The sequence below is a fragment of the Pongo abelii genome, chromosome 5, assembly GCF_028885655.2.
Source record: "Pongo abelii isolate AG06213 chromosome 5, NHGRI_mPonAbe1-v2.0_pri, whole genome shotgun sequence".
Taxonomy (NCBI): Eukaryota; Metazoa; Chordata; class Mammalia; order Primates; family Hominidae; genus Pongo; species Pongo abelii.
Window position 1 is genome coordinate 57,929,530 of NC_071990.2, and position 26,228 is coordinate 57,955,757.

The following is a 26,228-nucleotide window of genomic DNA, read 5'->3' on the forward strand; positions in this document are numbered from 1 at the left end:
TTTTAAGTGCAGAATGTACAGTAATACATGCATATAATTTATAAATAAATATAGGTATATTGGAAGTATGTGCTGAAAAAACTTTATTGATGACAATGTGTGATGCAAAGATGAAGGTCACTATTCCAGTCAGTTTAGGTTATGCATTGGTAACGACCCCCAAACCTCAGTGACTTATAGAAAGGTTTGTTCCTTGTTCATATTCTATGTCTTCATGGGCCGGCTACAACCCTGCTGTGTGTCATTTTGACCCTGGACTCAGGTGTATCGAGTAGGCTCTGTATACCAGAACTTCACCAGTTGCTGCGGCAAAAGGAGGATAGAACTGGGTAAACTACATGCTCATAAAACTTTTGCTTAGGAATGACACACGTCACTTCCGCTCACATTTCACTGGCCAAAGCAAGACACTTGGCTATGCTTTAGTTCAGCAGGTAGGGAGTGTATAATTCTCCCTCAGTGAGGGACTCAGTACAGGGTGAATAGTGATACAGTCTACACAGACATCCACTACCCTTCTATTTACTGTGTAGAGTATTTGCCTCTCTAGAGCTGCTCCTTAATCTGCTTTCAGGATTTCAACAGAGTGAAATTGCCTCTCTCAGTTCCTGGTTTGATGAAGAATATAAAAAAGAAAAAGACACACAGCCAAAATCCTTAATTCTATTAGCAAGGCAGCATATAAAACAACATAATTTTGGAATATAGAAATATAACTTTACCAAAACAGTTAAAACCCAGTGTAATTTTTACTTGATAAAAAATTATACCATTATACCATGTACTACCATTTGAAACATTCAGGTACTGACTGTTGAGTGGGTGGATATGAATAATAGGGATTGAGATATGGGGAATTATGAGTAGTAGTGGCAAGAGCAGAACTTCAAAGCTAGAATGTTCAGTCTCTGTTGATTGAACATTAATCAGAGTGAAGGTTGAGCATCTCTAAAATAGTAATGTAACTCAAAAAATGTGTGTTTCATGTTGAGCCATTTGTTTATACACCTCTTTTTAGGAGGATGTTTACTTTGTGAAGCATACTACACCTTGATTATAAGATGTTGCAGTGATAACCTAGCTGGCTTTTATCAGTTATTTTGAATTCCCCTATACACCAAGACCTGTGTTAGTTTAATGAAATGACAAGTTTATAGAAACTGCATTAGTTGCAGTAAACATTTCACTTTATTACTTGAGGAAAAAGCCTGAAATATAGAAACTAATCAAAACGTAAATTACAGGTAGTAACAACAAGTGTTTACCATGTACTAAGGGTGTGCTGTATGTTAGGTCTATTGTACACACTTTACGTACTTTATTTAATCCCAAGAAAAGCTACATGAGTTAGGTATGATTTTCTTCATTTTATCCCTGAAGAAACTAAGGTGTTAAGAGGTTAACTAACCTGTTTAAGATTCAAAGACAGGTTTCTATGATTTTTGAAAACTATTCTCTCTACTAGTTTACTCTGCTTTTATAATTGTTCCACTGTATCTGTTTTTACTTGTATTCTTTGTTAGTAGAAGTAGGAAGCCATTTAATCTTGTCTTGCTCTTTCAGAGAATGAGTATTTTTTTTAGGTATGCAGCAGGTAATCTCATTTAGGAGAACCTAAATAAATGAAATATCCTTATATTTTGTCCAATAGTTTTTAAGGAGAAAGCAAGAGTAAAGAGAATATTCAGGATTATTTTAGGATTTTGAAATAATGAAGTTAATAGCAGTTTATACTAATTATTTAATAGTAAAGTTTCAGACAGTCATCCTACATTTTTCAGTGAGAATTGTCTTGTATTTTCCATTTCCATTTTGGTTATAACTAAATAGATAAATGAAGATTTAGAATTTGTTTGACAAATGGATGTATTTTTTAATTCATCAAAGAAAACCAGAATATTTACTCATAGGCCATGAAACAGGAAGTGACATGAAATTTAGATGGAATGTGCATGATTTAGAGTGTATTTGCTTACTTTGGGCGAAAAGTTTAGAAACACATTGAATTCCTTAGAATTTTATCTATAACTTTTTTTTTTTTTTTTTTTTTTGAGATGGAGTCTCACCCTGCCACCCGTGCTGGAGTGCAGTGGTGCGATCTCAGCTCACTGCAACCTTTGCCTGCCTCCTAGGTTCAAGCTATTTTCCTGCCTCAGCCTCCTGAGTAGCTGGGATTACAGGTGTGGGCCACCATGCCCGGCTAATTTTTGTATTTTTAGTAAAGATGGGGTTTCACCATGTTGGCCAGGCTGGGCTCAAACTCCTGACCTCAGGTGATCTGCCCACCTCAGCCTCCCGAAGTGCTGGGATTTCAGGCGTGAGTCACTGCGCCCAGCCCAGAATTTTATCTATAACTTCTAATCTGAGCAAGACTAGATAGCTTTTATTCTTCTTTGGATGGGGGTAGATTTCAATGAGAAGAAATATTGCATTAAACTCTAATTTTTATTTAAGTTCTTGACTTTTTTTTTTTCTCAAAATTATATCTTGTATATTTCTAAGGCAGAAGACTATTTGGAGAAGTAAAGTCTGTTGTAGCTAAAGTATTCTGTTGTGTGGCAGTTGAACTGATGTGTGTTTCCCTGACGTTTACTTGGTAAGTAGTTAATTGCTTACCAAGTTAGAAATAACTGTGGTATCAGTAATACAAATACTTGAATTTAGGGAAAGGTGAGATACTATATTATGCTAGGTGAAGTATTAGTGGTACTTAGTTATTAATGTGGGATTTGTTTAGTTAGAACCTAAAACAATATTAGGACAAACATCTGTATGTTCAAAGATACTAGTTTCTTTATTGCTGGGTAAAAAGTGATTATAAAAGGATCATGACAGGTTAACACATTTGGCTTCAATTTCAGTTTTGCCAGATCTAGGCAAGATTTATTTGGGCAACAAACAATACGTGTAATAAATTACAATTATTCTTATTAATGGTGGGGAACACAGAGATGTATATTAAAATTTTATTTAATTTCAGATAAATGTTTACTGGGAAAATTTGAAATATATTTTTATATTTAGATTGGATGCTTACTTAAAAAGCAATGAAAGAGCATCATGAAGACATGAAGATTTCTTCTCCTTTCACCCTATCTCCCCAATCAGTTTCTTCCTTCATTAATTGCTGTTTGAGAATTATAGCTTGGCTCTAAAACTTAAAATAGCTACTTCCTCTCAGATATTTTCTGCATTGTGTATCTGGTTGCCTATTTGAGTTTCAGAGAATTTCCCTTATGGAATGCAAAGTGAAAGGTAAATACTTAATTAAGTAGGAAGTTACTGTCAACAGAGATATATGTGAACATAGCAAATACTAAAGGAAAATAATCTGGCTTTAGCTCTTAGGGAAATATTTGCTATTGCTAAACCTCAATTTACATACTCTACAATGAGTGTTGATTATCTGTAATTTGTGCTCTGACCCTTTAAAATTTTTACCTATAAAACTTCTCATGGCATCTAGTTGTATTACATTTTTAGTTTCTGTATCTTTATCTTGTCCATCATCAAAGAGGAATTGAAGTGAAAGTTTCCAGTTGATGAATTTGTCTTCCTTTGCTTTTAATGTTACATGTTTGTTTAGCTTTCCTGCAAAGTAGTGTCTGTTTATTTGTTTGGAGACCACACGGCCTAGTGGACCTTAGCATTGGATAGACTTTGGTTGGAAATCCAGTTTGGTTTCTACTCATATTAATTAGCTATAAAACTAAGATAATATCCAGCTTATAGGGTTATTAGTAGGATTAAGTGAGATAGTATAAGTAAAATAGTTAGCATAGTAACTAGTAGATAGTACACATGGATTTCAGTCATCATCAACTTTTGAATAATCTACTAGATTGACTCACCTAAACTTCATCCTCTGCTGTATTTCAACTTTCATATAATAAATGGTGAGTGAGGTATTAAGCCCAGCATCTGATGCGCTCCCTCCTCTCACCTCCCACCCTCCAAAAGGCCCAGTGTGTGTTTTTCTCCACCAAGTGTCCATGTGTTTTTATCATTCAGCTCCCACTTATAAATGAGAACATGTGGTATTTGGTTTTCTGTTGCTGTGTTAGTTTGTTAAGGATAATGGCCTCCAGCTCCATCCATGTCCCTGCAAAGGACATGAGCTCATTCCTTCTTAGGGCTGCATAGTATTCCGTGGTGTATATGTACCACATTTTCTTTATCCAGTCCATCATTAATGGGCATTTGGGTTGATTCTTTGTCTTTGCTATTGTGAATAGTGCTGCAGTGAACATGTGTGTGCATGTATCTTTATAATAAAATAATATAATGATTTATATTCCTTTGGGTATATACCTGATAATGGGATTGCTGGCTCCAATGGTATTTCTGCCTCTAGGTCTTTGAGGAATCCCCACACTGTCTTCCACAATGGATGAACTAATTTACTCTTCCACCAGCAGTATAAAAGCATTCCTTTTTCTCCACAACCTTGCCAGCATCTGTTGTTTTTTGACTTTTTAGTAGTAGCCATTCTGACTGGTGTGAGATGGTACCTCATTGTGGTTTTGATTTGCATTTGTCTAATGATCACTGACATTGAGTTTTTTTTTTCATATGTTTGTTGGCCGCATGTATGTCTTCTTTTGAGAGGGATCTGTTCGTGTCCTTTGCCCACTTTTTAATGTTTTTTTTTTTCTTGTAAATTTGAGTTCCTTATAGATACTGGATATTAGACCTTTGTCAGATGTATAGATTGCAAAAATTTTCTCCCATTCTTTAGATTGTCTGTTTACTCTGTTGATAGTTTCTTTTGCTGTGCAGAAGCTCTTTAGTTTAATTAGATCTCATGTGTCAATTTTTGCTTTTGTTTCAATTGTTTTTGGTGTTTTCATCATGAAATCTTTGCCTGTGCTTATGTCCTGATTGGTAATGCCAATTCTGGGGTTTTCGTAGTTTTAGGTTTTACATTTAAGTATTTAATCCATCTTGAGTTGATTTTTGTATATGGTATAAGGAAGGGGTCCAATTTCAATTTTCTATGTATGGCTAGCCAGTTCTCACAGCACCATTTATTATATAGGGAAATCTTTCCCTGTTGCTTGTTTTTGTTAGGTTTGTTGATGATCAAGTGTTGTAGGCATGCAGTCTTACTTCTGGTTTCTCTAATCTGTTCCATTGGTCTATGTGCCTGTTTTTATACCAGTGCCATGCTCTTTTGGTTACTGTAGCCCTGTAGTATAGTTTGAAATAGGGTAGTGTGATGCCACCAGCTTTGTTCTTTTTGCTTAGGATTGTCTTGGTTATTTGGGCTCCTTTTTGGTTCCATATGAATTTTAAAATAGTTTTAAAAAAATTCTGTGAAGAACGTCAGTGGTAGTTTGATGGGATTAGCATTGAATCTATAAATTGCATCAGACAGTATGGACATTTTCGTGATACTGATTCTATCCATGAGCATGGAATATTTTTCCATTTGTTTGTGTCATCTCTGATTTCTTTGAACAGTGGTTTGTAGTTCTCCTTGAAAAGGTCCTTTACTTCCTTTGTTAGCTGTGTTCCTAGGAATTTTATTCTTTTTGTGGCAATTGTAAATGGGATTGCCTTCTTGACTTGGCTCTTGGCTTGGCTATTGTTGGTGTATAGGAATGCTACTTATTATTTATTTATTTATTTTTTGAGACAGAGTCTTGCTCTGTCGCCCAGGCTGGACTGCAGTGGCGCGATCTCAGCTCACTACAACCTCCACCTCCCAGGTTCAAGTGATCTTCCTGCCTCAGCCCACTGAGTAGCTGGGATTACAGGTGTGTGCCACCATGTCCGGCTAATTTTTGTATTTTTAGCAGAGACGGGGTTTCGCCGTGTTGGGCAGTCATGAACTCCTGACCTGAGGTGGTTCACCTGCCTCAGCCTCCCAAATTGCTGGTATTACAGGTATGAGCCACCTCACTCAGCTGGAATGCTAGTGATTTTTGCATGTTAGTTTAGTATCTTGAGACTTTGCTGAAGTTGCTTATCAGCTTAAGAAGCTTTTGGGCTGAGACAATGGGGTTTTCTAGATATAGGATGATGTCATCTGTAAACAAAGATAGTTTGACTTTCTCTCCTCCTGTTTGAATACGCTTTATTTTTTTCTCTTGCCTGATTGCCTTAGCAGGAACTTTCAAGACTATGTTGAATAGGGGTGGTGAGAAAGGGCAACCTTGTCTTGTGTGGGTTTTCAGGGGGAATGTTTCCAGCTTTTGCCCATTCGGTATGATATTGGCTGTGGGTTTGTCATATATGGCTCTTATTATTTTGAGGTATGTTCCTTCAATACCCAGTTTATTGAGAGTTTTTAACATGAAGCGATGTTGAATTTTATTGAAGGCTTTTTCTGCATCTATTGAGATAATCATGTGGTTTTTATCTTTAGTTCTGTTTATGTGATGAATCACGTTTATTGATTTGTGTATGTTGAACCAACCTTGCATCCTGGAGATGAAGCCAAGTTGATCGTGGTGGATAAACTTTTTGATGTGCTGCTGGATTCGGTTTACAAGTATTTTGTTGAGGATTTTTGCATCAGTGTTCATCAAGGATATTGGCCTGATGTTTTCTTTTTTTTGTTGTATCTCTGCCAGATTTTGGTATAAGGATGATGCTGACCCTTCTTCTGTTGCCCAGTCTAGAGGGTAGTGGTGTGATCATAGTTCACTGTAGCCTTAAACTCCTGGGCTCAAGAGATCTTCCCACCTCAGCCTTTATTTATTTTTTTAAATTAGTTGTGTGTAATGGTGTGTGTCTGTAGTCCTGTCTCAGCTGGGACTACTAGGTACGCACCATCACACCCAGCTAATTAAAAAAATTTTTTTTTAGGTTGGGTATAATGGTTTATGCCTGTAATCTTAGCCTATTGGGAGGCCAAGGTGGGAGAATCACTTGATTCTAGGGATTTGAGACTAGCCTGAGTAACATAGTAAGACCGTGTCTCTATAAAAAATTTAAAAAATGGCCAGCTGTGGTGGCTTACATCTGTAATTCTAACACTTTGAGAGGGCAAGGGGGTAGGATCCCTTGAGCCCAGGAGTTCGAGACCAGCCTGAGCAACATAGGGAGATCCCATCTCTATAAGAAAAAATATAATATTAAAAAAATGTAAGAATAATTAGCTGGGCATGGTGGTTCGTGCCTGTAGTCCCAATTACCCAGAAAGTTCAATTACTCAGTGAGCTGTGATCATACCATTGCATTCCAGCCTGGGTGAACAAACAGGACCCTATTAGAGATGGGGGTTTCACTTAGTCACCCAGGCTAGTCTCAAACTCCTGGCCTCAAGCGATCCAACCGCCTCAGCCTCCCAAGTAGCTGGGATTACAGATGCCAACTCCCATGCCTGGCCATTTGTATATTTTAACCATTCTAATTGTCATGTAGTGGTATGTCATTGAGGTTTCCATTATGGTTTCAAACCCTGATAACTAAGGAGGTTGAACATCTTTTAATACATTTTTTGGCTCTTTGAGTTTTCTCATTTGCAAAGTGCCTGTTAATGTCTTTTGCTAATTTTTCTATTGGATTGACTCTTTTTTTTGTTATTTCTGTTCTGGCTATTATTGGCTCTTTGCATGTTCATGTACATTTTAGAACCAGAACGTCCACACACAGAGGCATACACAAAAGCTATTACGATTTTGTTTGGGATTGTATTGAATCTATAGGTTAATTTGAAGAGATTTAAAACATTTACAATATTAAGTTTTCTGGTTGATGTTTAGGGTATCTCTGTTAATTAATTTTTCTCCAGTTTCTCTCAGTAAGATTTTATATTTTTGTTGGTGAAGGCTTTGCACATATTTTGTTAGATTTATTCCTAGATCCTTGATAGTTTTAATTCTGTTGTAAATTGTAGCTTAAAAAATTCCCTTACTGAATTTTGTTGCTGGCATATAGAAATACAATTAGTTTTTCTGTATTTTTTTATTTCTATTTTTTATTTTTTGAGACCGAGTCTCGCCTTGTCGCCCAGGCTGGAGTGCAGTGGCACGCACGATCTTGGCTCACCACAACCTCCACCTTCCAGGTTCAAGCAATTCTTCTTCCCCACCCTCCTGAGTAGCTGGGATTACAGGCATGCACCACCATGCCCAGCTAATTTTTTTTTTTTGGTATCTTTAGTAGAGATGGGGTTTCACCATGTTGGCCAGGCTGGTCTCAAACTTCTGACCTCGTGATCCACCCGCCTCAGCCTCCTGAAGTGCTGGGATTACAGGTGTGAGTCACCGCACCCAGCTGGTTTTTCTATATTTGAATCCAGAAACCTGACTCAATTAGGCCAATAGTTTTAATAATTTCTCGTGGATTCTTCTGGATTTTCTAAGTATACTAAATCATATAATCTGCAAATAGAGTTTTAGTTCTTCTTTTTCAATCTTGATACATTTTTGTTCTTACCTATATTGTTTTTATTCATGGAGTCTCATTTCCTGGTGTGCTTTGTTACTGTTGTATGCTGGAGATTGTGTTTGGAAAGTTATTTGTGGACTATATTGAAGCTTAGGAGGATTATATCTTTCTAGAAGGGTTTTCATTTGTTTTTTTTTTTTCATTGGCCTGGGGTCATTGCTGGTCCGGGACAATTTTAATTTAAATCTGGGATCTGAGATCTCAGACCTACTAGATAAGTTGAAAATGGGTTGTAGATCCATATGAAGGCTGATAAGGTTCTAGTTCATCCTCAAGTAATTGTTCACAGCTACAGGAATTTCAGGGGTTTCTTCCTGACTCCATTGAGTTTTAAATTTCTGTGCCTAAATTTTTTTTGTCTATTTCTAGAAATTTTTTTTTCTTTTTCCTTTTTTTCCTTATATAGGCCTAATCATCTCTGAAATATCATTTCTTACATTTAACTAAACGTGTGTTTGGAATCTGTTTAATAAAACACAGGTTTCATTTAGTGATATAAAACAACACATCACAAAGGTTTTGTGCACATTGCTTGATTTTAGGTCTTAGGGCTGGATGTTTGTATGTTCCTATAAGGGCTCAATGGGCTCAGAAATGTCATTTCTTAGATTCTACAAACTGTGTGTTTGAAACCTTTTTAATGAAAACCCAGGTTCCATTCAGTGATGTAAAACAGCACATCAGAAAGCTTCTTCTTCTTCTTCTTTTTTTTTTTTTTGATAAGGGTTTGCTGTGTCACCCAGACTGGAGTGCAGTAATGTGATCATGGCTTACTGCAGCCTCTAACTCCTGGGCTCAAACAATCCTCCCACCTTAGCCTCCCAAGTAGCTGAGATAACAAGTGTATACTACCATACCTGGCTAATTTTTTATTTTTTTTTTGTAGAGATGGGGTCTCACTTTGTTGCCCAGGCTGGTCTCAAACTCCTGGACTCAAGTGATCCTCCCGCCTTGGCCTCCAAAAGTGCTGGGATTATAGACGTGAGCCACCATGCCCAGCCTTTTGCTTTTTTTTTTAAAAAAAATCGCTTTTTATAGTTTTCACTTCATACAGATTGTGCTTGTCTTTTATTTCTGTACACATGGTAGCATAGTTATTATCTGTAAACTTTGTGAATTCTTCTCTGTTGTTTTTGTTCATGAAGTATAGTTTTATTCTATACTTTGTTATAAAATACAATGTGCTTGACATTGTATTTGGAAATTTATTTGTAGGAATACTTTGAGGTGTACTGTGAAGGTTCCTCCAGAGAGGATTTGAGTTTGCTTTTGCGAGGTGCCTGGGCATTTGAATCAGGTACTGCCTTAAAACAAGTTCAAGGCTTGGGATTCTCTGATATCCTACATCATTTGAGCAGGAAGGTCTCTCGTCAGATATCCCACTTTGTGTGGGCCTGACTGTATATTAACTTTCGGTGCTGTAAAGATGTTTTTAAAATTTTATCAGTGTTTTGTTTTGTTTTCTCTAGGAGGTTGACCTAAATAATATAGCCTGTTTTACTGAAACAGCAAGTTCTACTGCAGTTTATTTAACTAGATACATGTTGGACATTTAGTTTTTTTCTTTATTATTATAAATAACAGTGTAATAAAGAAACGTTTTTATTTGTGTGCTTGTCCTGTTATTTACTTGTGATTAATCTGAAAATAAAATAGTTACAATCTGCGTTTTTAAAGGCTATTTGATATATATTATCAAAGTATGGTGCATAAAGATTGTCCCAACACTGTATATTCTAAATCTTTTTAACTTTTACCATTTTGATCGATGGAAAATAGTACACATTATTATTTTAATTTAGCATTTATTATTTTTGCTTATATAACTATTGGCTGTTCATGTTTTACTACTTTTGGGTTATGAAAGCTTACATACTGCCAACTAGGGGCTTACTAAAGCTAACTCACACATCAGATGATGTAAATATTTCCCTCAGTTTGTCACTTATATTTCATCTTCATTTACAAAAATATATATATGTTTTGGTATAGAAGTTTAACGTTTGTACTAATCAGATCTATCAATTTTTTATAAAGCCATAATCAGTCTGAGATAATAAATTTATAGTTATTCCTAGAAAAACTAGTGTTTTAAGTTTGGAATTGTCTTATGTGGCTAGAAAATTGAGAAATAGTCAAACCACTCTAACCTGAATTAGGATATTTTAATATATTAACATAACTCAAATTAGGATAATGCTCATTTTTAGTCTATATTAACCTGAGTTTTTATGATAAGTTTTTTCCTTTTTCTCATTAAAATATTTTCTCTTTGTCTGCTACTGTTCTTTTGATGTATACCTTCAGAAATTGGCAGGGTTAAAATTTGAAAGAATATTCAATTTAGGTTTTTTTCTGTATTTTGCCTTCACTAATGATAGTGATTCAGATATCATGTTAGAAATGATTTGAGATATCAAGGTTTTAAAATTTTTAATAAAAGTAAACAGTATTCATTAAAACAGGAAATCATTTTATTGAAACTGAATGAGGACTTCAAATTTTTATAACAGCTTAAAATATGTTTTTTTAGATAAGTGATGAAGAGAAGACTCTTCGAGATCAGGAGATTATTGCCTCATCACCAAGTTTAAGTGGACTTAAGTTGGGGTTCGAGTCCATTTATAAGGTATGTAAACATGTAAAATACTTCCTAGGTTTTGTTAAATATGTCGCATTGAGCTTTATATACATATTTAATTAATCCATTTTTATAGCCTCCCATCACCACAGCTACTCTGTCTCCTGCACAGATACTGTCCTCTTGCACTAATGGTGTGCCAATGTTCTCTCCTGGGCTGTCTCCTTCCACAGACGCATTCCCAACCCTGCTTGGGCTCTGACCTCCCATTACAGGCTGTTTTCCTAATGGAATACCCTCCTTGCATTGTTTGGGTTCTTACACCCTGCACTGGGCTATCCCCTGCCAGGAAACCCTCATCACCTATTTGGCCCAACACTCTGTTTGGATTGTTGCCTTGCGTGGAAGCCCCTCTTCGCTTCTCTTGGCCTCTGACATCATGGTGTCTCGCCTCATGGTCTCTTTGTCATTCCACTGGGCTCTGACATTGTAAGCCTACGTTTTTTCCTATGGGAATGCCCTCCTTAACCTACTCAGATTCCATCATCCTGTGCTGGGCCACCTCAGTTTCCCCTCCCCACTCAGTTCAGATAACTACTTCACATGAACCCTTCCAGAAGGGGAAGAGGGAAGAGTTTAAAAAATTCATTTTACAATTTGATAACTGCAACCACACAATTTCCTTTGAAAAGAATGTGCTAATTATTATGAGTGAGTGCCAGTAGTTTAAAGTCCTGCCCCATTCCAGCTTCTTTGTTTTGACTGTTGGGCCATCATTCAGTCAGCCTTTCAGGCTTAGAATGTGGCGCTCAATATTTATTTCTCTTACACCACACATTTCCAGTTACTCTGCCTTCACATCATCTTTTGCTTCTACTTGGGCATTTTTGTTTCCACTGTGACCACCTTAATAAGCTAGAATCATGAAATATTATGGCTAAAGAGTCCCTAAGGGTCAGTTAGCCTATCTCTTCCTCCCCTCTCTCAGTTTTACAGATCTGGCTGCTGAGATTTAGAGGCATTCATTAAATTCACCAAATAAGTCTAGTCAGTATCAGAGCTTGGACTAGAACTCATGTTACTTCCCTATATTATTGCAGTAAACCCTCTTACCTGCTCATCTAATATGTCCTATGTAAGCTACCTATTTGGTGCAGTATCACACAATTCTACCCTGTAGGGCTGTTTGACTTTCCGTGTGTGCCCATGAGGGCAGGGACTGTGTTATAGTTGTAGAAATCGGTAAATTAATTGAAAGTTGTTAAAAAGCACATGATCTGTTTATAGTGTGAGATGTCGTTGGATATACAGAAAATTGTATGCATTTATATTTAATTCTTCCTTAAAACTTGAATGAATAGGCAATTTGGGAATCATTTTTCACCTAATTTTTTAACCTCATGTTTTTAAAAAAGAAAAACTCTATTGGAGAGTAAGAATGATTTTTACAGTTTACTAATATCATACTTTGCTCATCTCTTAGAATTTTAAGGTTGTTCATAGGGTTTAAAAATCTAAGATTTTTAAAAATAAATTATTGGGGCAAATACTTATTTTAATAGCAAAACTGAATGCTTATTATTATTTCCATTTCTTAGTACTGAGATTAGCTTTCTCAATATATTTTTCTGGAGTGAGAATGGAAACATACATGAAGAAACTGGAATTTACTTACAAGTAATTTTCAGCTCTGAATATGTTGTTTATAAATTAGGATTCTCTCTGATGCAGAATACAATGTGGGATATGTGAGGTGAATGCAACATGTGTAGAAGTCTTGAGTTAAGAGTTTGAAATCCTGGGGATTATGTTTTGTAAATTCAGAGGTTAAGGAATAAAAGAAAGCATTTCAACTTGGCTTTTTGATGTTACTATTTTTCAAAACATCAACTCTGAAATGAACATATTTTTGTACTGCTACTGTTTGCTAATGCTGTTGAATTTTAAGGAGGATAAATTAATCATTTTGTTATTCTCTTGGCTCTGCTAGGACTAATGAATTTCTTTGTTTATACTTTATACATATGAAGACTTAGGAGGATTTCTTAATGACAGGTGCTGACTTATTTTGTCTGTTTCACTCTTAATTCAGATCCCTTTTGCTGATGCTCTGGATTTGTTTCGAGGAAGGAAAGTCTATTTGGAAGATGGCTTTGCTTACGTACCACTTAAGGACATTGTGGCAATCATCCTGAATGAATTTAGAGCCAAACTGTCTAAGGCTTTGGCAGTAAGTATTTTACTTTATTTCTGTATCTGACATGTTCACACTTTCAGTTATATACCCCTGGTAGTTTTATTCTGTGTTTCTCTAGGAAATAAGTTAATTCAGTTTTCATAATGATATTCAGATTACTTATGATGTTGTACTATTAATCCCAAAACTCCTAGGTTTTTATTTGTTACTATCCATAGTTGGTTTTTAAGTTTTTTTTCTTGATCCTACTAATACCAATGCTGAGTGATTAATTTTGTGAGTAACTTCTGTGGGTTTCTTCATGGTCATGTCTTTTTTCCTTAGAAATAGACTTCGTATATGGCCCTTAACAATTAGTGTGGTCTGTGGTAGATATAACTCCTAGATTTCTGTTCTGAATTAGTATTTGGTATCAGTAGAAGACAATATAGAAGAAAATCTTAAGTACCAACACTGTGATATGCTAGTGCTGCAATGAGTAGCTCCGTACTGGGTGAATTTGGAGGTAGCTGTGTTGAACAAATGACATGATCAGTGGTTTTTAAGTAGTTTGTTGGAAGTGTGACTCTTAAGTGGTGATATCTTAAAACTATACACATTTTTATATGTAAAACACGTATTTTACAGTTGTTGTCTCTTAATCTGAGTCAGTTTTTAATACTTTTTTTTGTACCTAATGCAGAAGAAGACTTCAAAGGTTTGTGACATGGCTGTTTTAAACTATACTGATTATAGTGTAAACATATGCCAAGCTTTCCTTCTGAGCTAAAAATTGTAGTATTTTCTGATAAAAATAAATTTTTATTGACTCTCTGGGGTTACCTAAATATGTATAATTTAGCTACGTCAGCACTTGGGAAGACTAAACTACTAACTCTGTGTTTATTAAATGAAGGAATTTATGAGAACACCTAGCATAACAGGTATTTAGTAACTGTTAATATTCTTTCTCCATTCCTAATCCCGTTATTTCTTTATCTTCATTAAAGTTGATGCTTTTAAATTTTTTCTTTACTTGTCTGTCACTACCCTAGGTTATATTCTAGTTCTATCTAAGAATAGTGTCTTTCACCACTGTGGAAGACACTGATACTTGTCTACTGTTTGGCCATTGCTCTTTTATTATTCTTAGTTTTATTCACCCATATTCTCTCTGTTGACATTTTAGACCACACTTCTTTGTGTGAAATAGACAAATATTTTCCAGCATATTGGATAGTTTTAGCTGTCATCTATTAAATGCTGGTGGTGGACCCCAGTCTCCATGACAACCAAAAATATCACCATGCATTTCAGAAAACTTCTGGCATGTTAATGCTACTATTACTCTGATCATAGTCATTTCCTTCTCACCAAATTTTTGATTTATGCCTGTGACAATGTAATTGTGGCTAAAAAGTATGAGTTCTTTTGGGGCTTCTGAAAAAAGTTTTTCTTGCTAAAAAAAAAAAAAAAAAAATAGGCATGTGGGATGAAGTAGTCTTTTTTTCCCCCCTCTGCATATTGTTGTAACTGAATATGATGCCTGGAACAGCTACAGCCATCTAGAGATGAGGCAGGTAACTTCAGGACAACCCAATTTGCTGCACAGACATGTAGAAAGATGGAAAGAATCCGAGTCCTTGCTGCTGTCATTGAGTTGCTGAATTAACCTATTCTGGAACCACCAAACTTTTTATTACATGGGATAATGAAGTTTTAATTTTTAAAGGCACTAACTTAGGAACGCATATTTGAGTGGAATTCTCTTTTTCTAGTAGCAGAAAGCATCCTGGTACCTAGATCGGTGTCTGCGTTAGTTAGTATTTTCTTTTCTAGTTGCAGGTAACAGCCTATGCTACATTAACCAATAAATAGAATCTGCTAGCTCATAAAAGTGAGAAGTCTAGATATAGTATGTACTTCAGACATAGCTTGCCAAATGTTTCATCCCTTTCTCTGAATATGTCTTTACCCTTATGTGTATGCCTTGTCCTCAGTCTGGCTTTCTGATGGTTGCAAAAATAGTTACCATGGGATCAGGCTTTATTTCTGTATAGCATACTATCTGAAAGAGTTTCTTTGTCCCTGGGCAGAAGTTTGAAATCAAGGTGTTGGCATGGCCATGCTTCCTCTGAAGGTGCTGGGGAAAGATCTATTCCACATCTCTCTTCTGGCTTCTGGTAGTTCTTTGACTTGTGGCAACATAACTCCAGTTTTCACATGGCGTTCACCCTGCATGTCCCAAATTCTGCTTTTTCTAAGGATATCAGTCATATTGGGATATCGTTTTTCTAAGGATATCAGTCACTTCTCAACTCCAATGTGACCTCATTGTAACTAAGTACATCTGCAACAATCCTATTTCTAAATAAGGTCACATTCTGAGGTACTGGGGGTTAGTACCTCAACATACGATTTTTTTGGGACAGAGTTTAACCCATATCACATGTCTATCACTAAAGCAGCTATTGTGGTTTAAGGCTCATGTGCCTAAGATCATGTGTCTGCCTCTTTAGATGGGAGGTCATGGGAGCTGAAAGTCAGTGTGTTCCTGAAACCACAATATCCCAAACAAAAGTGGATGATTGTTAGGAATGGGGAGACGAGAGAATGAAGATGGGGAGGCAGACAACAATTGTCTGCTACCTAGAAAAGACACTGAATATGAATTAAATGTACAAAGTTTTTCACTTTGTAATTTCTTTCAAGCCAAGCTGCCCAGTGCCCAAAAATCTAACTATGAAAATGAATCTGAAATTCTTTTGCTTTCGGGTTTAAAGCTACTTATGATTTTGTGTATTGCAAAGTTTAAATAATTTTTTAATAAGTTTTGACTGTTTATTTTATAAATTTGCCTTGAAAGCAACTTTAAAAATGTAAAAAAAAATTTTACATTTGCCACACATTTTTATTTTAGATAAGTCAAGATATTCTATGTATATTTGTGATTTATCATCCCAATATTCCAGTGTAGAAAGAAGGATATGTGGAAGATTTTTGCAAAATTTTACAATTTTTTTCTACTTTCTGGGTAGAAATGAGGGATCTATACTGAGAGAAAAGACAAAACTTGGGTTCCTAAGTTTGTAATAAATTCATTTCAGCCAACTGCACCTAAGCTTTCTACCTTGTTGATAAGAAATAAGAGTATTTATGAACTTTGAATTCCATTCTTCACTTCTTTCTACTCATTCTTCCCCCGCCAAACATACTTTTTAAAAAATTAATTAAAAATGGTGTGTTTCCATTTGTTTGTGTTATCTGTGATTTCTTTCAACAGTGTTTTGCAGTTTTCCTTGTAGAGGTCTTTTGACTCCTTGGTTAGGTATATTCCTAAGTATTTTATTTTATTTTTTTGCAGGTATTGTAAAAGGGATTGAGTTCTTGATTTGAATCTCTGCTTGGTTGCTGTTGGTGTATAGCAGAGCTACTGATTTGTGTACATTAATCTTGTATCCAAAAACTTTGCTCAATTCTTTTATCAGTTCTAGGAGCTTTCTGGAGGAGTCCTTAGGGTTTCCAAGGTAAACAATCATAACACCAGCAAACAGCGACAGTTTGACTTCCTCTTTACTGATTTGGATGCCCTTTCTTTCTCTTGTCTGATTGCTCTGGCTAGGACTTCCAGTACTATGTTGAAGAGGAGTGGTGAGAGTGGGCATCCTTGTCTTGTTCCCGTTCTCAGAGGGAATGCTTTCAACTTTACCCCATTCAGTATTATGTTGGCTGTGGGTTTGTCATAGATGGCTTTTATTACATTAAGGTATGTCCCTTGTATGCTGATTTTGTGGAGAGTTTTAATCATAAAGAGATGCTGGATTTTGTGGAATGCCTTTTCTGCATGTATTGAGATGATCATGTGATTTTTTGTTTTTAATTCTGTGTATGTGGTGTATCACATTTATTGACTTGCATATGTTAAACCATCCCTGCATCTGTGGTGTGAAACCCACTTGATCATGGTGATTATCTTTTTGATATGTTATTGTATTCGGTTAGCAAGTATTTTGTTAAGGATTTTAGCAGCTATGTTCATCAAGGATATTGGTCTGTAGTTTTCTTTTTTGGTTATGTTGTTTCCTGGTTTTGGTATTAGGGCGATGCTGGTTTCATATAATGAATTAGGGAGGATTCCTTCTTTCTCTATCCTGTAGAATAGTTTTAAAAGGATTGGTACCAATTCTTCTTTGAATGTCTGGTAGAATTCTGTTGTGAATCCATCTGGTCCTGGACTTTTTGTTGTTGGTAATTTTTAAATTACCATTTCAGTCTTGCTCCTTGTTATTGGTCTGTTCAGGGTATCTAATTCTTCCTGATTTAAGCTAGGAGGGTTGTTATTTTTCCAGGAATTTATCCATCTCTTCTAGGTTTTCTAGTTTATTTGCATAAAGGTGTTCATAGTAGCCTTGAATGTTCTTTTGTATTTCAGTGGTGTCAGTTGTCGTATCTCCTGTTTTGTTTCTTAGTTATGTTATTTGCATTTTCTCCCTTCTTTTCTTGGTTAATCTTGCTAATGGTCTATTAATTGTATTTATCTTTTGAAAGGACCAGCTTTTTGTTTCATTTATCTTTTGTATTGTTTTTCTTGTTTCAGTTTCATTTAGTTCTGCTCTGATCTTGGTTATTTCCTTTCTTCTGCTGGGTTTGGGTTTGGTTTGTTCTTGTTTCTCTAGTCCTTGAGGTGTGACCTTAGAATGTCAATTTGTGCTCTTACAGTCTTTTTGATGTAGGCATTTAGGGCTATGAAGTTTCCTCTTAGCACTGCCTTTGCTGTATCCCAGAGGTTTTGATAGGTTGTGTCATTATTGTTATTTGGTTCAAATAATTTCTATCTTGATTTTGTTTTTGACCCAATGCTCATTCAGGAGCAGGTTATTTAATTTGTATGTATTTGCATGATTTTGAAGGTTCCTTTTGGAGTTGATTTCCAGTTATGTTCCATTGTGGTCTGAGAAAGTGCTTGATAAGATTTCAATTTTCTTAAATTTATTGAGTCTCGTTTTATGGCCTGTCATATAGTCTATCTTGGAGAAGGTTCTGTGTGCTATTGAATAGAATGTGTATTCTGAGGTTGTTGGATGAAATGTTCTGTAAATATCTGTTAAGTCCAATTGTTCCAAGGTATAGTTTAAATCCATTGTTTCTTTGTTGACTTTCTGTCTTGATGACCTGTCTAGTGCTGTCAGTGGAGTATTGAAGTCTCCCACTGTTTTGTCTTGCTGTCTATCTCATTTCTTATGTCTATTAGTAATTGTTTTATAAATTTGGGAGCTTGAGTATTAGGTGGATATATGTTTAGGATTGTGATATTTTCCTGTTGGACAAGGCCTTTTACCATTATATAATGTCCCTCTTTCTGTCTTTTAACTGCTGTTGCTTTAAAGTTTGATTTGTTTGATATAAGAATAGCTACCCCTGCTCACTTTTGGTGTCCATTTGCATGAAATGCCTTATTCCACCCCTTTACTTTAAGTTTATGTGAGTCCTTATGTGTTAGGTGAGTCTCTTGAAGGCAGCAGATAATTGGTTGGTGAATTCTTATCCATTCTGCAATTCTGTATCTTTTGAGCGGAGCATTTAGGCCATTTACATTCAATGTTAGTATTGAGATGTGAGGTACCATTCCATTCATTGTGCTATTTGTTGCTTGTATATCTTGGTTTTTTTGTTTTTGTTTTTTAAATTGTATTTTTGTTTTGTAGGTCTTGCAAGACTTATGCTTTAAAATGGTTCTGTTTTGATGTGTTTCCAGAATTTATTTCAAGATTTAGAGCTCCTTTTAGCAGTTCTTGTAGTGGTGGCTTGGTAATGGCGAATTCTCTCAGCATTTGTTAGTCTGAAAAAGATTATATCTTTCCTACATATATGATGCTTAGTTTTTCTGGATACAGAATTCTTGGTTGATAATGGTTTTGTTTGAGGAGGCGAGACAGGGTCCCAATCCTTTCTAGCCTGTATGATTTCTGTTGAGAAACCTGCTGTTAATCTGTTAGGTTTTCCTTTATAGGTTACCTGGTGCTTTTGTCTCACAGCTCTTAGGATTCTTTCCTTCATCCTAACTTTGGATAACCTGATGAAAATGTGCCTAGGCGAAGATCTTTTTGTGATCAATTTCCTGGGTATTCTTTGTGCTTCTTGGATTTGGATGTCTAGGTCTCTAGCATTGCCGGGGAAGTTTTCCTTTATTATTTCCCCAGATATGTTTCCCAAGCTTTTAGAATTGTCTTCTTTCTCAGGAACACCGATTATTCTTAGGTTTGCTTGTTTAACATAATCCCAGACTTCTTGGAGGCTTTGTTCATATTTTCATGTTCTTTTTGCTTTGTCTTTGTTGGATTGGGTTAATTTGAAGACCTTGTCTTCAAGCTCTGGTTTTCTTTCTTCTACTTGTTCAGTTCTATTGCTGAGACTTTCCAGAGCATTTCACATTTCTAAAAGTGTGTCCAAAGTTTCCTGAATTTTTGATTGTTTTTTCTTTAAGCTATCTATTTCCTTGAATATTTCCCCCTTCACTTCTTGTATCATTTTTTGTATTTCCTTGCATTGGACTTCACCTTTCTTGGCCCCTCCCTGATTAGCTTAATAACTAACCTGAATTCTTTTTCAGGTGAATCAGGGATTTATTTCTTCTTGTTTTGGATCCATTGCTGGTGAACTAGTTTGCAAAAAAATCAACTCCTGGGTTTGTTGATCTTTTGAATGGTTTTTCATGTCTTGAATTCCTTCAATTCAGCTCTGATTTTGGTGATTTCTTGTCTTTTGCTTGCTTAGAGGCTGATTTGTTTAGGCTTCTCTAATTCTTTCAGTTGTGATATTAAGTTGCTAATTTGAGATATTTCTAACTTTTTTTTTTTTTTTTTTTTTTTGAGATGGAGTCTTGCTCTGTTGCCAGGCTATGAGATCTTTCTTTCTTTTCTTTCTTTCTTTTTTTTTTTTTTTTTTTGAGACGGAGTCTTGCTCTATTGCCAGGTTGGAGTGCAGTGGCATGATCTCGGCTCACTGCAGCCTCTGCCTCCCAGGTTCAAGCGATTCTCCTACCTCAGCCTTCTGAGTTGCTGGGACTACAGGTGCACACCACCACACCCAGGTGATTTTTGTATTTTTAGTAGAGATGGGGTTTCACCATGTTGGCCAGGATGATCTCGATCTCTTGACCTCATGATCTGCTTGCCTCGGCCTCCCAGAATGCTGGGATTACAGACATGAGCCACCACGCCTTGCCGATCTTTCTAACTTTTTATGTGGCTATTTAGTGCTATGAATTTCCCTCTTAACACTGCCTTAGCTGTATCCCAGAAATTCTAATACGTTGTATCTTTGTCCTCATTAGTTTAAAAGAACTTCTTGATTTCTGCCTTAATTTCATTTTTTTACCCAAAAATCATTCAGAAGCATGTTAATTTTCATGTAATCACATGGTTTTGAGTGATTTTCTTAGTCTTGACTTCTATTATTATTGCATGGTGGTCTGTGAGTGTGTTTGTTATGATTTATGTTATTTGGCATTTGCTGAGGATATTTTATGTCCAATTATGTGGTGGCTTTTAGAGCATTTGCTATGTGGTGATGAGAAGAATGTATATTTTATTGGTTTTGGATGGAGAGTTCTATAGAGGTCCATCAGATCCATTTGGTCCAGTGTTGAGTTCAGGTCCTAAATATCTTCGTTAATTTTCTGCCTCAATGATTTGTCTAATACTGTTGGTGGAGTGTTGAAGTTTCACAGTATGATTTTGTGGGAATCTATGTCTCTTTGTAGGTCTCTAAGAACTTGCTGTATGAATCTGGGTGCTCCTGTGTTAAGTGCATATATATTTAGGATGGTTAGGTCTTTTATTCAATTGAAGTCTTTACCATTATGAAATGCCCTTCTTGTCTTTTTTTTTTTATCTTTTGTTTTGTTTGAATTCTGTTTTGTCTGAAATTGGGATTGCAACCCCTGTTTTTTTCTGATTTCCATTTGCTTGGTAGATATTCCTCTATCCCTTTATTTATTTAATTATTTTTTATTTATTTATTTTATTGTACTTTAGGTTCTAGGGTACATGTGTACAACATGCAGGTTTGTTATGTATGTATACATGTGTCATGTTGGTGTACTGCACCCATTAACTCATCATTTACATTAGGTATATCTCCTACTGCTATCCCTCCTCCCTCCCCTGACCCCATGACAGGCCCCGGTGTGTGATATTCCCCACCCTGTGTCCAAGTGTTCTCATTATTCAATTCCCACCTATGAGTGAGAACATGCAGTGTTTTGTTTTCTGTCCTTGCGATAGTTTGCTCAGAATGATGATTTCTAGCTTCATCCATGTCCCTACAAAGGACATGAACTCTTCCTTTTTTATGGCTGCATAGTATTCCATGGTGTACATGTGCCACATTTTCTTAATCCAGTCTATCATTGATGGACATTTGGCTTGGTTGCAAGTCTTTGCTATTGTGAATAGTGCCACAGTAAACACACGTGTGCATGTGTCTTTATAGCAGCATGATTTATAATCCTTTGGGTATATACCCAGTAATGGGATTGCTGGGTCAAATGGTATTTCTAGTTCTAGATCCTTGAGGAATTGCCACACTGTCTTTCACAATGGTTGAACTAGTTTACAGTCCCACCAACAGTGTAAAACTGTTCCTATTTCTCCACATCCTCTCCAGCACCTGTTGTTTCCTGACTTTTTAATGATCGCCATTCTAACTGGTGTGAGATGGTATCTCATTGTGGTTTTGATTTGCATTTCTCTGATGGCCAGTGATGATGAGCATTTTTTCATGTGTCTGTGGCTGCATAAATGTCTTCTTTTGAGAAGTGTCTGTTCATATCCTTTGCCCACTTTTTGATGGGGTTGTTTGATTTTTTTTCTTGTAAATTTGTTTGAGTTCATTGTAGATTCTGGATATTAGCCCTTTGTCAGATGTGTGTTCCTTTATTTTGAGCCTATGGTTGTCATTACGAGACCCATTAAGAAATGGGTCTCTTGAAGACAGCATACCATTAGGTCTTGCTTTTTTATCCAGCTTGCCACCTGTGCCTTTTAAGTGGGACATGTAGTCCATTTACATTAAATGTTTGTATTGATATGTGTACATTTGATCCTGTCATTGTGTTGTTAGCTGGTTATTCTGCTGGCTTGTTTGTGTGGTTGCTTTATATTGTCACTGATCTGTGTATTTAAGTGTCTTTTTGTATTAGCTGGTAGCAGTCTTTCCTTTCTATATTTAATGCTTCTTTCAAGATCTCTTGTAAGGCAGGTCTGGTGGTAATTAACTTCCTCAACATTTTCTTATCTGAAAAGGATCATATTTCTCCTTCACTTAGGAAGCTTAGTTTGGCTGGATATGAAATTCTTGATTGAAGTTTTTTTTAATGAATATCGAATATAGGCCCCTAATCTTTTCTGGATTGTAGGGTTTCAGCTGAGTGTCTGCTGTTAGCCTGATGGGGTTCCCTTTGTAGGTGACATGTCCTTTCTCTCTAGCTGTCTTTAACATACTTTCTTCCATTTTGACCTTTGAAAATCTGATGATTATGTGTCTTGGGGATGATCTTCTTATGTAGAATCTTGCAAGAGTTCTCTGTATTTCCTGAATTTATCTGTTGGCCTCTCTCACAAGATTAGGAAAGTTTTCATGGATGATATTCTGAAATATGTTTTCCAAGTTGTTTGCTTTTTCCCCTTCGCTTTCAGGGATAAAAGCGAATAATCCCATACTTCTTGGAGGTTTTGTTCATTCCGTTTTATTCGTTTTGCTTTATTTTTGTCTGACTGTCTTATTTCAGAGAGCCAGTCTTTAAGTTCTGAGATTCTTTCTTCAACTTGGTTTATTCTGCTGTTAATACTTGTGATTGGATTGTGAAATTGTTGTATTGTGTTATTCAGCCCTGTCAGATGCGTTATGTTCTTTTTTATACTGGCTATTTCCTCCTTCAGCTCCTTTATCATTTTGTTGTGATTCTTAGTTTTCTTGGATTGGGTTTGAGTCTTGATAATCTTTATTCTTGTCCATATTTTGAACTTTATTTCCGTCATTTCAGCCAGCTCAGCCTGGTTAAGAACTCTTGTTGGAGGGCTGGTGTGGTTGTTTGGAGAACATGCGTCACTCTGGTCATTTGAGTTATTGGAGTTTTTGCTTTGGTTCTTTCTCATCTCTGCATATGGCTGTTACTTTAACCTCAGTGTAGATTGAGTAGTCAGTAGTCTTTTGAGAAGTCAATAGACTTCTTTTCTTGTGTTTTCACAGGGCCAAGCCTTTGTGCAGGCTCTTGATGTGAAGCTGATTTCTTGTCTTTAGTTTAAGAGGAGGGTATATTAGCAAGCTATTTCTGGTGTTGAAGCTTTGGGGTGTGATGCAGTAGGTGGCACTTAGGTATATCAATCAGCTGGTAGACTCTTGCTTGGTTTTGTGGCTCCCTTATATTTCCTCACAGTTGGGGCCATGTTCCCTCTTAATGCGTGGGGTCCTCTCCCCTTTGAGTGCTGGCTGTAGATTGCAGCTTGGCACTCCTGGGCCTGCCCAGTGCAGTTCTGGACGTGCTCAGTGTTTATGTTCCTTCCCCAACTTGGAGACAGCAGAGAAAGGGACCTTAGTAGTCTTTGTGCCAAGGGTCTTTTGCTTGTCTCATGGGGGCTCCACTCCAGAGAGGTGCAGGTCTGCAATCACCCAGTGTAATCAGCCCAGGATGGAGGGCCTGTGCTGTGGCCCCAGCCAGGGGTTCTCTGTCTGGTGATGAGCACTGGGGGTGGGTAGGTGGAACCCATGGGAGATGGACTGGTCTCCTCCCCTTGGCTCAACTGCAGCTTGTTGGAGGTGTGGATAAGGCATTGAGGGTCTTTGCTTCTTCATTAGTCTGAGGGTAGCAAGGGCAGTTCTGCTGCAGAGGCAGTGGCAGGGAGGCTTTCAGTTGCCCCTGGTTGCTCTGTCCAGGGAGTTGCAGAGCTGCTACTGGTTTGATATATCTGGCAGGGGGTGGCTGGAGGCCCAGGCCTGGAGGACCTGCCCAGTGAGGAGATAATATGGGAACGGGCACCTATGTAACAGGCTGGCCACTTTTCCATAGGGCTGCTGTGGTATCCTGGGGCTCACTCCAGTCCCTAGTCACCTTGGATTTTCCAGTACCTGGAGGTATCAACAGTGAAGACTGTGAAACAGCAAAGGTGGTAGCCTGCTCCTTCCTCTGGGAGCTCCGTCCCAGGAAGGTATGGACCTGTTGCTTGCCCAAACGCACCTGTAGTAGGTGGCTGGAGACCCCACATTTCTCTAATATATGTCAAGTTTACTGCATGGTGCCTAGGTCTGGGAAATGGGAAGTTGATGAGACATAACCCTGGTCCTCAAGAACTCTCCTTGTAGTGGGGGGAGCTAAGATGTCCATAAAGGACTCAATGACAAGGTGAAAGAGAGGAGCAGCCTGAGAGCTGTATTACCTAAGTTCAGAGAAATTTGAGAAAAGATAGAGTTGATACTGGCTTTGAATGGTTCGGGTAAATGGAGATATGCAGCTTACAGAGAGTAGTAGATGTAAATGGTTAGGTGCTGGAAAGCATAACTATGTTTGGGAAATGGTGTTAGTGGTATGATTGGTATGGTTTAATGTCTATGAATAAGAATAGCAGAAGATCAAATTGTCAAAGTGAGTATTACCAAGCTTATGAGTTTGAATTTTAGCGTGTGTGCTGGTGGTTTCCAAACTTTTGATTGTGTCACCTCAGTTAAAATATTACCCCTGACCACAGATGTAGGCAATATAAAATGGGGGTTTTAAAAAGGAGAAAAATAGAAATACATATTAGTAATTTCTTTCCCCACTTCAGTAGTTCCTCTTGCACATATCCAGTTTAGAATCATTGTAAACTACTGGTGTTATTGTTGGAGATGTGTTTTAGCAATAGGGATATGAAACATCTTCATGTTTTTCTCCATATGTATATATATGTACAGAAAAATTACACATTCTATATACACACATAATTTTATTTTAGAAAAACAAAGCTATTGGCAATATTCACAGAATAGTATTGGATAAAAGTTATTTTCTTGTTTTAGTGAAATATTCTAGGTTTTTGATAGAACTGGTTTCATTCATTACAGAAGTCAGTATTGTATATGAAAGTTTTTTGAAAATTCCAAAGTGCTATGTATGTTAGGTGTTTATTTGAAGGGATAGTTCATGTGAAGAATTTTTTTTTTTTTTTTTTGAGATCCAGTCTCGCTCTGTTGCCCAGGCTGGAGTGCAGTGGCGCTAACTCGGCTCACTGCAAGCCCCGCCTCCTGGGTTCATACCATTCTCCTGCCTCAGCCTCCCTAGTAGCTGGGACTACAGGTGCCTGCCATCACGCCCACCTAATTTTTTTTTGTATTTTTTAGTAGAGACGGGGTTTCACCATGTTAGCCAGGATGGTCTCGATCTCCTGACCTCATGGTGCGTCCGCCTTGGCCTCCCAAAATGCTGGGATTACAGGTGTAAGCCACCGCGCCTGGCCCATGTGAAGAATATTTTAAGAAGTTTTGGATTTTCCTTTTATTTCTCTCTATAGTGCTTTGCGCAGTTCTGTGTTTCATAATTATGGAAATTATTGGCAAGAATTTTAATGATTCTGTCATTTCAAGTTTTCTTTGTTTTCTAGTTGCCAGTAAATTTTATCATATAGTAATAATTTTTAGAGCAGGAAAGCATTTTAGAATTTGTGTAGTAATTATTTGTGTGCTGTCTTGCCCTCTTCCTTGGCAAGTAGACTATAAACTGTAGGCTTATAGATATTGTCTTAGTTTGGGCTGCTGTAACAAATTATCATAGACTGAGCAACATCAACAACAGACTTTTGTCATCATTTTGGAGGCTGGTGGGGGCCTGCTTCCTGGTTTGCAGATGGCTGTCTTCTCGTTGTATCTTCAAATGGTTGAGAGCAGAGAAAGAAGCAGCAAACTCTCATGACCTTATTACCTCCCAAAGGCCAATGGATATATTTGCTTGTTCTATTATTCATGGTAGTGCTTAGCAAAGTGTTTTCTAAGAGGCTGTCTATAAAACTTACCAAGCAGGCCTCTTCATTTTGCCCATGA

At 36.9% G+C, this 26,228-nt stretch overlaps 1 protein-coding gene across 2 annotated transcripts in view; it reads left to right on the forward strand.

Moving 5' to 3' along the window:
- PRIM2 (DNA primase subunit 2) overlaps window positions 1-26,228 on the forward strand; it is a 315,636-nt gene that overhangs the window by 46,888 nt on the left and 242,520 nt on the right. For both annotated transcript variants that reach the window (XM_054557660.2, XM_002817031.6), the window contains exons 6-7: window positions 10,934-11,029; window positions 13,074-13,211. In XM_054557660.2, the coding sequence (XP_054413635.1) occupies window positions 10,934-11,029; window positions 13,074-13,211 (234 nt within the window). The remainder of the gene's footprint in view (window positions 1-10,933; window positions 11,030-13,073; window positions 13,212-26,228) is intronic.